At 43.5% G+C, this 12111-nt stretch overlaps 1 protein-coding gene across 1 annotated transcript in view; it reads left to right on the forward strand.

Moving 5' to 3' along the window:
• The window catches only part of LOC130216951 (collagen alpha-1(XXVII) chain B), a 108706-nt gene that overhangs the window by 18834 nt on the left and 77761 nt on the right, over nt 1-12111 (forward strand). Inside the window, exon 3 of the mRNA XM_056448895.1 lies at nt 2407-3578. Within this exon, the coding sequence (XP_056304870.1) occupies nt 2407-3578 (1172 nt within the window). The remainder of the gene's footprint in view (nt 1-2406; nt 3579-12111) is intronic.

The following is a 12111-nucleotide window of genomic DNA, read 5'->3' on the forward strand; positions in this document are numbered from 1 at the left end:
TGGGTTTCCTCCGGGTGCTCCGGTTTCCCCCACAGTCCAAACACATGCGCTATAGGGGAACTGATCAACTAAACTGGCCGTAGTGTATGAGTGTGAGAATGGGTGTTTCCCAGTATTGGGTTGCAGCTGGAAGGGCATGTGCTGTGTAAAATCTGCTCCACCACCGTCACACTCAACACTGGTGTACCCCAGGGCTGCGTGCTGAGCCCCTTCCTCTACTCTCTCTTTACCATCGACTGTAGGCCTGTGAACAGATCCAACACCATCATCAAATTTGCAGATGACACCACAGTGATTGGTCTAATCAGCAATAATGATGAGACTGCCTACAGGGAGGAGATACAGCATCTGGCCACCTGGTGCACCGACAATAATCTGCTCCTTAACACCAGCAAGACCAAGGAGCTCATTGTGGACTTCAGGAAGGGACGAACAGGCTCGCATGATCCCATCCACATTAATGGGATGGCCGTTGAGCCTGTCTCATCCTTCAAGTTCCTGGGGACCCACATCTCAAAGGACCTTTCCTGGACCACCAACACCTCCAGCCTGGTCAAGAAGGCTCACCAGCGCCTATTCTTCTTGAGGCAACTTAAGAAGAACCAGCTTTCATCAGCCGTCTTGGTGAACTTCTACCGCTGCACAATAGAAAGCATCCTGACCAACTGCGTCACAGTCTGGTATGGAAGCTGCTCTGTTGCTGAGCGTAAGGCACTGCAGCGGGTGGTGAAAACTGCCCAACGCATCACGGGGACTACACTGCCAGCCATTGAGGACATCCAGAAGAAACACTGTCTGCGCCGAGCACGCAGTATTCTTAAGGACACCTCTCACCCTGCTCACAGACTGTTTTCTCTCCTGCCTTCCGGCAGGCGCTTCAGGCTCCCCCGGACAAAAACCAGCAGACTGAGGAACAGCTTTTTCCCCAGAGCTGTCTCCCTTTTGAACTCTGCTCCTCACTGACTCTTTTGCCTCCCCAATACACCCCCCACATTCCTCTAACTTATACTCCTCACAATCACTGCACTATTTAACATTTGCACATTTAAAGTTTGCACATATTCATTGCACTGATTCATTTATTGAACTGTACATACCCACTGCACATGGACATTTGCAATTATGTTTATCTGTACACTCCTGATTATTAATAGCATCCTGTACATATATTCATTTATTGTAAATCTGTTCATAGCTAATACAACCTGTATATAATGTTTATAGTACATCCATCTGTAAATATTACTATAGTTTTTCTATAACTGCACTTTATAACTTATACCTGTATCCTGCACTTGCTGCTATTGCACTGCTGGTTAGACCTAAACTGCATTTCGTTGCCTTGTACTTGTACATGTGTAATGACAATAAAGTTGAATCTAATCTAATCTAATCTAAATCATCTAAAACATCTGCTGGAATAGTTGGCGCTGTGGTGACCTCTGATGAATAAAGGGACTAAACTAAAGGAAAATGAATGAGTGAATGTACGAAGGTTGATGGAAATGAAAGCTGCTGTTTTCTAGGCTGATGTGTCTAGAAACTACACTCTCATTCTGGCGTAATAATAAAGGAACTTTGCTGCTGTACCATGGCTGCAGCAGCACAGTATTACGCAGCACCTGAAAATAGTCCTCAGCTATGTAACTAGCTAACGGTGCTGCCTGATATCATTGCGCCTGCTGTATTCGGACATGCTAAATCCTCCATTTGTCATGGTCACATGACCCACATCAGTAGTGTTTACTTCACTCCCATTCATGAGTTCTTTAGCTTGTCATTAGAGGATAGCGGATCGTTCATTAGATGTGCACTACAGAATCTCACTGGAAGTAGTAGATCATCCAGGTACTTACACACTATTTATTAAGTACTATGAAATCAGAAGTACTGCTCGGCTCACATGTTGTTTTCCACATATTGGGCTCTATTTTAATGATCTAGTCTAAAGTGCAGGGTGCTAAAGCATTAAGGCCGTGTCTGAATCCACTATTTTAAGGATGGAGAAATCCTCTCTGTGCCGTGGCGCATGGTCTAACAGGGTTGAGCTTATTCTCTTAATGAGTTCTGGCTGTGTTTTGAGATTAAACCAATCAGAGTCTCGTCTCTCATTCCCTTTAAGAGTCAGTTGGGTCGCTCCATGACGCATTCGCTATTTACATGGCGACTTTGTAAGTGTGAGAACTGAATGCTTCACTAGAGAGAAAACAGTTCAACACAGTTTTACACAGTGGATGCCCTTCCAGCTGCAACCCAGTACTGGGAAACACCCACACACACTCATTCTCACACACACTCATACACTACGGTTAATCAGTTCCCCTATAGCGCATGTGTTTGGACTGTGGGGGAAACCGGAACCTCTGTTACCCTGTTGCTCACAGTTGTTTCTCTCTCCATCTCCAGGTGTAGATCTCCTCCATCATCTGGGACTGTCGGTCCTCAGAGAGCATCCCTCCTCCGGGTCAGCGCACCTCAGCTCAGAGTCTCCACCGGTGCCTGCTCTGCCCATGGGTGTGGGGGCGACCCTGGCCCAGGACACCCTCAGTGAAGCCCCCTGCGCTGGTCTCCTCCCCGCAGGCACGGAGCAGGAGTTTTCCATCATCGTGAGCTTGAGCTCCTGGAGAGCCAACAATGCCTTTCTGTTCAGCGTGCGGGACGCCGGGGACGAACTGCAATTCGGCATACAGCTGCTGCCCGGCCGGATCGCGGTCCACACCGGCAGGAAGACTTCGCTTTACTTTAAACATGATGTGCAGGATGGACAGTGGCACTCCTTCGCTGTCGGCGTGCGGGCCCGTTCTGTATCTCTATATGCACACTGTGGAGATGTGCATCACGAGGAGCAGACGCTGACCCGTGTGCAGACACTGCCCCCTGACGGACGGCTCTCCGTAGGCCGCATGGACTCCAGAGCGCCGCAGTTTGAAGGAGCGTTTTGTCAGCTGGACATCTACCCATCAGCCCAGGCTGCGGCACACTACTGCGAGTATCTTAAAAAACAGTGCAGACTGTCGGACACCTTCCGATCTCAATCCTCAACAGGATCCTCAGATCTCCAGCAAAGCTCTTCAGCATCACACACTCCAGGTGATCAGGTCACCCCCCACACCAACTCTAATCCAACAGCACTTTTTGATCAGTCAACAACGAGCTCGCCACTATTGCGCTCTAGGCATATAGACCCGTCTACAAGATCACTGAGCAGGAGATTCAATCTGGAGACGTCCACCAGAAACCCAGGCAAGAGTCTGGATGCTGAAAATGAGACTGAGGATCATCATCTTAAGAAGCCCAGAGCGACTCGAGCCACCCCGGATCTGATCTCCATCATCCGGCAGAGCCGTCTTAAAGATTTCTCAAGATATAATGAAAGATCCCAGCAATCCCAGAGCGAGGTCAAAGTGAACAACACCATCCTGTACCGCCAGGAGAGCAGCTACAATCTGCTGGACCAATCAGAGGAGCAGGACCCAGGATACTCTGATGGTTACGGATACGACTACGGTTTCGAAGAAGACGAGTATTTCTTCGACTATGATGGATTTGTTGGTCCTAAAGGAGAACCGGGTCCTCCAGTAAGTACGCTTTGATTGTCTTGTCTCGTGTCTTTTGAATGACTCTCATCATCTTTTGAAGTGCAGGATCAAGTCGCTGCAAGCCAGAGCAACGTCCAAATTACAATGCGTACGAGTTGAAGCTAATTTATGGCTTGTTCTTGGGGAGAATGAGAAGCTGTGTGAGGGAGCGTGCACTTGGCTGTGTTTCTGCGATTTGATCAGAAGTGTTCTGGGCAGGAGAACAAGTAAATAATTTGTCAGTGACAGGTGGTGATTTAGAAGCAAGGTGATAGTTAGTTTTTTCCTCCCGGTCTTACAGGTGGTTATAATAGTATATTTCAAGATGCCGCCGGTTGCTCTTGCTGTAATTTGACTGATGTGCTAATTTCCGCATCTATTTACAATGCATCACCCAGCAACAAGATGACTCGGCAATATAAACCAGTCTTGGTGTTCAGGACAGGTTGATGTAATCCTGCTTTTAAAGTGATGTTTATGAGGCGAGAGCACAGGAATACCTCCACAATGCTGTAATTAGTAGTGGGTGAACTCTGGGAAATCTTTCCGAGCTGCAGGCACAGAAATATTGTAATCGTGAAACTTAATGGAACAATTTAGTTTGTTTGGAAACTGAATTTGTAACTGGGTGTGGAAAATATGCCAGCGTGGGCTGTCAAACGTCAGCGTTTCATTTCACTTTCCTCTCCTGCTGTAAGTCTAATTATGCCTGGGAGGTGCAGTTCAGTCAGTGGGATGGAGAGCCTCGCTGTTTGTGTTTCTGCACATCAGAATTCAGTGACATGTCTCCTATACTTCGTTCTGTCAATTATGCAGAGCTCTCTACTTCATCTTAAACCAGCCCAAAGAAATGAGATGCTCTTTCTTGGTGGATTTTGGAAACACCTAAAGTTTAAAACTGAACTTAAAGGCACGGTTCACCCAAAAGTCTACTCTCCATTCATCCCAATCAAGTTTGAGTGTCTATCTTCACCAACAAAACAGAAACTCATAAGGCTTTTGAACGGGTTGAGGTGGAGTAAATCATTGAGTGCAATCATCTGGAATGCAAATCTGCTTGTTGTCCTCAACTCGAGTCTGTTTTGAGGCTGTTGAGTCTGCTGTCTGATGTTGGGGTAGTGAAATGACAGAAATGTGATGTTTACCATAGTTTATTCTGACCAAAATTACTTCTCAAGGGGGCTCTGTGTCAACATAATGTCAAAGTCTGTAAGACCGTAGCAAATCTGTCCTAATGATCAGCACTAGCTTCCCTCTTGCGTTCTCTAGCTAATTTATAAAGATAAGTAAAACGGTAAAACTCTGATTATTGAACATTAGATCACTCTCCTGCTAATGATTTGATAGTTAGATTCGGTCTTAAAGAAATCTGGCTAAAACATGAGCTGAAGCGAGTCGACACCTGAAGGATATCATTATAAACACGAGCCTCGTCTGAAAGGTAAAGCTGGAGGCACTGCTACAATATACACTAATATCTTCAATGTCACTCAGCAGTCTGCTTTTAAATACAATTGATTAGAAATAGTAGATATGTATATTAGCGTACAATGTAAACAATAAATCTCAATTTAAATGTATATTGGCCACAGTATATAGGGCTCCAGGCCACCACACAGACTGCAAAAGAAGTAAGGAATGTAATTAATGTGAAGTCTTCACTTGTATTGCGTCTTTCACCATGTAGATGCCCAAACAGTTTAACATAGATGATGAAAAGAGAATACAAAGCCATAATATTTCAGCTTGTGAAAGATATTCAGCAGGTCAGAGTAGTTTGGTTCGTTATGAGTTCGCACTCGATGAGCTAGCGCTGCGCTTTAAACTATTAAAGCGTTGCGATCAAAGCTTGGCCAATTCTAAATCGAGAAATGAAGATGAAATAACCTCAGCGGGGTGGAGGAGACTTGTTTATCAAGTATAGGTCAGTAGGCCGCTGTGAATCAATTCAGTCACGCCAACAAACGAATGAGCCAGGAACCGGATGATGTTTCTGGAAATGATCCTGATGACGCCCTGAAGAACTGATGTTTTATTCATGTTTAAACAGTTGCACATTTGTATGCCGAACACTGAGGCGTTTGCATAATTGGTTTGTGTAAGGATATGTGGATATGAGACTCGAGTTAGTGGATATTTTTGTTGGACGTCACCTGAAGTGCTCTGTGTTGGCGGAGGGATACGCCGCATTCCTCTGCAGATTCTGTCCAAACTCAGCTTTCCTCTGCTGTGCTGACTCTAATTACGCCTCCAAGCTACAGATCACTGAGTGAGATGGATAGCATCACTATCGCTGCTTCTGCAGCCCAGAAATCAGTCACATCTTTAATATTTCATTCTGTCACTTATCTAGAGCGTGATTACTCAAGCATGAGGCTGTTTATGAAGGTTATAGCGCCATAAAGAGTCTGATTTTAAGAATTTAATATTTTTATTCTAGTAATTTCAGCTGTGGCAGCACGGTGGCGCAGTGGGTAGCACAATCACCTCACAGTAAGAAGGTCGCTGGTTTGAGTCCCAGCTGAGTCAGTGTGTGTTTCTGTGTGGAGTTTGCATGTTCTCCCCGTGTTGGTGTGGGTTTCTTCCGGGTGCTCCGGTTTCCCCCACAGTCCAAACACATGTGCGATAGGGGAACTGATCAACTAAACAGCCCGTAGTGTATGAGTGTGTGTGTGTGTGTGTAGTGATGTTTCCCTGGAATGGGTTGCAGCTGGAAGGGCATCCGCTGTGTAAAACACATGCAAAAATGTATGTAAAACATAAGTTGGTGGTTCATTCCGCTGTGGTGACCCCAGATTAATAGCTAAGCCGAAAAGAAAATGAATGAATGATTATTTTCAGCTATTTTTTCTACACTGCAAATAAGATTTCTAGTCCAAATATCCGTTTTCAGAAATAATGTCAACATGAAGTGAGTTTTCCCCTCAAAACAAGCTAAATATCTGCCAGGGGTGAGGGAAATAATCCTGTTTGAGCTTTGAAATAAGAATATTTGGCTTACCCCATTGGCAGATGGTTTTGCCTGATTTAAGGAATCAATTATTTCTGAAAACAAGACAATATTGTCTTAAATGCTGCTTGATTTAACAATTTTTAGATATTTGGACTAGAAATAAACATGTTTAGCAGTGTAGTACTTTTACAATGTAGATTACAATGCAATGAAGTAAAGACAATCCGCTTGTTGAGTGGTGATGTATGGAATACTGTTCCTGGGCTCAAGCCGCTACTCATTTGAATTAAGAGAAGATTCCTTTATGAACACTTTTTAGTCCTATCACACATTTTAAAGTGTATTTTATATAACATCATGGTGTACATAACAGTCTCTAGACCTGCTGCATTACAGACACCAATTTATAGACAGTTTATAAAGAATTAATCACTTTCTGGCCATCTGATATTAGGCATGGAGATATATATATATGTGTCCACTGTAAAACCCTATAGTCAACTTTATCAAATGAATTGAGTGTAGTTAACTCAAAATTGACTGAAAGTTAATTCTACTCATTTGAAAAGAGTTTTTAACTCTGTGTTGAAGGTAAAAAATAACTCTTAAGATTTACTTAAAGTCCTCGTAACTTGCACAAATACATTTCAAGTAAACTTTACAATCTTATATCAGGAATAATGAACTTGTCAGTATCATGTGAAGTTAACTTCCTCTATTTAGGAGTGTTAGATTAAACATTAAGTAAAAGTGAATTGATTATCTTTACTTATGACTCTATGTTATTAATGAACCAAGTAATGTCATTGTCTTGTGTTAGAGCCCCCCATATGCCCCCACAGCGTCCTCATAACTTATACTCTCCATAATCACCGCACTATTTCATATTTGCACATTTATTGTCAATTGTACATGTTCACTGCACTAATTCATCTTGACTTGTACATAGCCACTGCACATATACGGCTGTAATGTTCATATATATCTGCATGCCTCTGATTATTATTGGCACCCTATATTTATCTATTGTATATCTCTGATCATAGTTAATACACCTGTATATAATGTTGACAGTACATCCATCTGTAAAGATCACCACAGTTTCTCTAGAACTGTACTTTATAGTGTATACCTGAATCCTGCACTCCTGCTATTGCACCTGAACTGCATATCGTTGTCTTGTACTTGTACATGTGTGATGACTATAAAGTCTAATATAACCTAGAGCGCTTCGCGTGACGTCACACTTAACAAGCCGATAAAAGCCCTGATATTTCAGATTGTGGAACGTTCCAGAATACGGGCATGATGAGGGTTGTGGTAAAACATCATGTTTTTTGAGTTTGTTCAACTTATTGAAAAGTTCCATCAAACACCCTATAATAAGTGCTGTGAACTCAAAATGAGTGTGTTTACCTGTAGATCAATAATCAATATTCAGCGTGCTTTAATGTTCCTGAAGCATCCGCTCAGTCCTGCATATTGTGTGTGTTTCTGCTGCTGCACACCTGATTCACATCATCAGCTTGTTAGAGGTGAACCCCATGAACTGAACAGAGTGTGTCTGTGCGCGCGCAAGTGTGTGTGTGTGCGTGTGTGTGTGTGTGCATCCACACCTGTCTGCCTGCGTATGTGCATGCATGCGTATGTATGTGTGTGTTTGTGTGTCTGTGCGCATGCATACCTGCCTTCATGTGTGTGTGCGTGTGTGCGTGTGTGTGTGTGTGTGTGTGTGTGTGTGTGTGTGTGTGTGTGTTGCGCCTAGAACTGGGGTTGATATCCTCTGGTGTTACTTGTGAATCAGTTTAATAATGAACTGAAGTGATAAAGCGGCATGGTGTCTCAGTGGTGTCGCTCTGTGGCCTCACAGCTGGGTCAGTTGGTGTTTCTGTGTGGAGTTTGCATGTTCTCCCCGTGTTGGTGTGGGTTTCCTCCAGGTGCTCCGGTTTCCCCCACAGTCCAAACACATGCGCTATAGGGGAACTGATCAACTAAACTGGCTGTAGTGTATGAGTGTGTGTGTGTGTGTATGTATGTATGGGTGTATGGGTGTTTCCCAGTACTCTGGGTTGCAGCTGGAAGGGCATCCGCTGTGTGAAACATGCTGGAATAGTTGGTTCATTCCGCTGTGGTGACCCCTGATGAATAAGAGACTTAAGCTGAAGGAGAATGAATGAATGAATGATGTCTGAACACTAAATCAGGTCGTCTATCTGTTCTGAAACAGATGAATCCTCAGGGAAGAGAACAGATCTCCACCATGGTGACATCTAGATTAACAGTGAATAAATTAATAGTGAATATGGGAGGATTTTGTAATGAATATAGTCAAGAACATCACTCAGAACACAAGTGTGTGTGTTTGAGTCTTGCTTAAAGTTTTTAGTTGCTCAAACTAAATCACCCAGAAGAAGAATCTGAGTTATTATTTGATGTCATTAATACAGTACATGTGGACAGTATTGACAGCGCTTCACTTTTTCCACATTTGTTTATGTTCCAGCCTTATTCCAACATAGATTAAATTGATGTATTTCCTCAACATTCTACACACAATCCCCCATAATGACAATGTGAACAAGTGTACATCAGTATTGACAGGCTTTGGCGTGAAGCTCTAAACTGAGCTCAGGTCCATTCTGTTTCCACTGATCATTCTTGAGATGTTTCAGCAGCTTCATTAGAGTTCACCTGTGGTCAATTCAGTTGATTGGACATGATCTGAAAAGGCATACACCTGTCTATATAAGGGCCCAGGGTTGACAGTGCATGTCAAAGCACAAACCAAGCATGAAGACAAAGGAACTGTCTGTAGACCTCCGAGACAGGATTGTTTGGAGGCACAAGGCTGGGGAAGGTTACTGTAACATTTCTGCTGCTCTGAAAGTTCCAATGAGCACAGCGGCCTCCATCATCCGTAAGTGGATGATGTTTAACCATCAGGACTCTTCCTAGAGCTGGCCGGCCATCTAAGCTGAGTGATCGGGGGAGAATGGCCTTAGTCAGGGAGGAGATCAATAACCCGATGGTCACTCTGTCTGAGCTCCAGCGTTCTTCTGTGTAGAGAGGAGAACCTTACAGAAGGACAACCATCTGTGCAGCAATCCACCAATCAGGCCTGTATGGTAGAGTGGCCAGACAGAAGACACTCCCCACCTGGAGTTAGCCAAAAGGCATCTGAAGGACTCTCAGAGCATCAGAAACTAAACTCTCTGCTCTGATGAGACTCAAACTGAACTCTTTGGAGTGAACGCCAGGCGTTACGTTTGGAGAAAAGCAGGCAGCGCTCATCACCAGGCTAATAGCATCCCTACAGTGAAGCATGGTGGTGGCAGCATCATGCTGTGGAGATGTTCTTCAGCAGCAGGAACTGGAAGACTAGTCAGGATAGAGGGAAAGATGAATGCAGCGATGTACAGAGACATCCTGAATGAAGACCTGCTTCAGAGTGCTCTTGACCTCAGACTGGGGCGACGCTTCATCTTCCAGCAGGACAATGACCCAAAGCACACCGCCAAAATATCAATGGAGCGGCTTCACAACAACTCGGTGAATGTCCTTGAGTGGCCCAGCCAGAGCCCAGACCTAAATCCTATTGAACATCTCTGGAGAGATCTGAAAATGGCTGTACACCGTCGCTTCCCATCCAACCTGATAGAGCTTGAGAGGTACTGCAAAGAGGAACGGGCAAACATTCCCAAAGACAGGTGAGCCGAGCTTGTGGCATCATATTCAAGAAGACCTGAAGTATTGAGCAAAGGCTGTGAATACTGATGTACATCTGATTATACAGGGTTTTATTTTTAATAAATTTACAATTTCAGAAACTCTTCTTTTACATTGTCATTATGGGGGATTGTGTGTAGAATGTTGAGGAAATACATCAATTTAATCCATGTTGGAATAAGGCTGGAACATAAACAAATATGGAAAAAGTGAAGCGCTATCAGTACTGTCCACATGCACTGTATATTTTTCTACATCTGATAGTTTATTTGACTTTAAAAGTTTGTGGATGGTGTGTGTTGAAACTATAAGTGTTTGAGTACTGATGTGTGTTCACTTTCCTGTATAGTAATACAGAGATTCAGTTATTGCAGATCATATATTGATGCATAAATATCCCCATGGACGACATATTCAGCAAAGCTTCATCAAATACAGTATATAAGCACAGTATATAAGTACATAGAGCTGTACTTTCCAACCACGTCTATAACCCAAATGGAACTCAAACATCTACAATGGTTTGATTAAAGAGTGTAAACACCAGAGGATATGAGCTGTGTGTGATGTCTGATCATCCTTGAAGACTGAATACTGTAATGGCCCGTTTCCACTGAGTGGTACGGTCCGGTTTGGTACGCTTTTATGGCCGTTTCCACTGTCAAAAGGCGTACCAAACCAAACCGTACCGTACCACTTTTTCGGCACCCTTTCGAAAGGGTACCAAACACGAGAAAAAGTACCAAAAGGCGGAGCCACACGCGCAGCTGAACGCTATTGGTTTACAGAGATACGTCATTCGCTTACGCAACAAACCAGAATGAAAACAAAAAACCCGCCATGTTTGAAATACACAGCCAATGAGCCGAGACATTACAGCGGAATGATTTATACATATAATAATGAGCCATGGTCGATCTGGGCTCAAACAAACCTTGTCGTCATCTTGATGAACAGCCACAAAGCCATGGAGTAGAGCAGATTTGCCCTGTGCCCCGAAGTTTTTTATGAGCCAGTCTGAGGCGCGAGCGGTTCCGCTTTCTTGCTAGCGCTCGCGTGCGTCTCTAACATTATATCTGAAATACCAAACTTCTTGAGCTGATGATAATAACCTGCGCTTGATTATTGATGTGCTTTTGAAACCCGATCCTGTCAGACACTGACAAACACGAGAGTGAAGCGTAAAGAAACAAAGGAGAAGCCGGAAAAAAGGAGCAGATTATTATTCAGCAAACATGAACAAAATGCCATGTATAACTAACTTATTATCTTCACATTTTGGACTAATACGAACTCAGAGTGATGGAATTACTGTCTAACAGAGGCTACATGTGCTGCTGAAGATTACAGACACAGATGAGAGGTTTACACTGACTGTAGGCTATATTTTGTATTGTTTTGAACCTAAATACGGGCGAAATGTCTGCTGTGTGTAGTTCTGCTGTAATTGGTAACATATCGGAGACTGTAAGGGGCTGTATGTGTTTATATATGTTCATTTATTTAGTTATTTAATATAATTACAGACGTTACAGTAGGCTGTTTCGCACTGTCATTGATCTGCAGTTATAATCAACTCATGTTCATAGTAAAGTTAGTGATAAACATTTCTACACAAGTATTGATGTGTGTAAAGCATCTGTGTTGTGAGAAGAGCTTCTCATATGATATGTGAGTGACCTGTACAGCTTTATTGTAGACATTACCTCCAGCGAGAATCACGTCGACTAAAACTGTCTGTCATACACCACGCCCACCAAAAGGGTACCCTTGTTAGTGGAAACGCAAGCCTGATAAAGGTGACCTGTACCAAACTGTACCGTACCGGTCAGTGGAAACGAGCCATGAATGAAG

Source organism: Danio aesculapii, chromosome 23, assembly GCF_903798145.1.
Source record: "Danio aesculapii chromosome 23, fDanAes4.1, whole genome shotgun sequence".
Classification (NCBI taxonomy): Eukaryota; Metazoa; Chordata; class Actinopteri; order Cypriniformes; family Danionidae; genus Danio; species Danio aesculapii.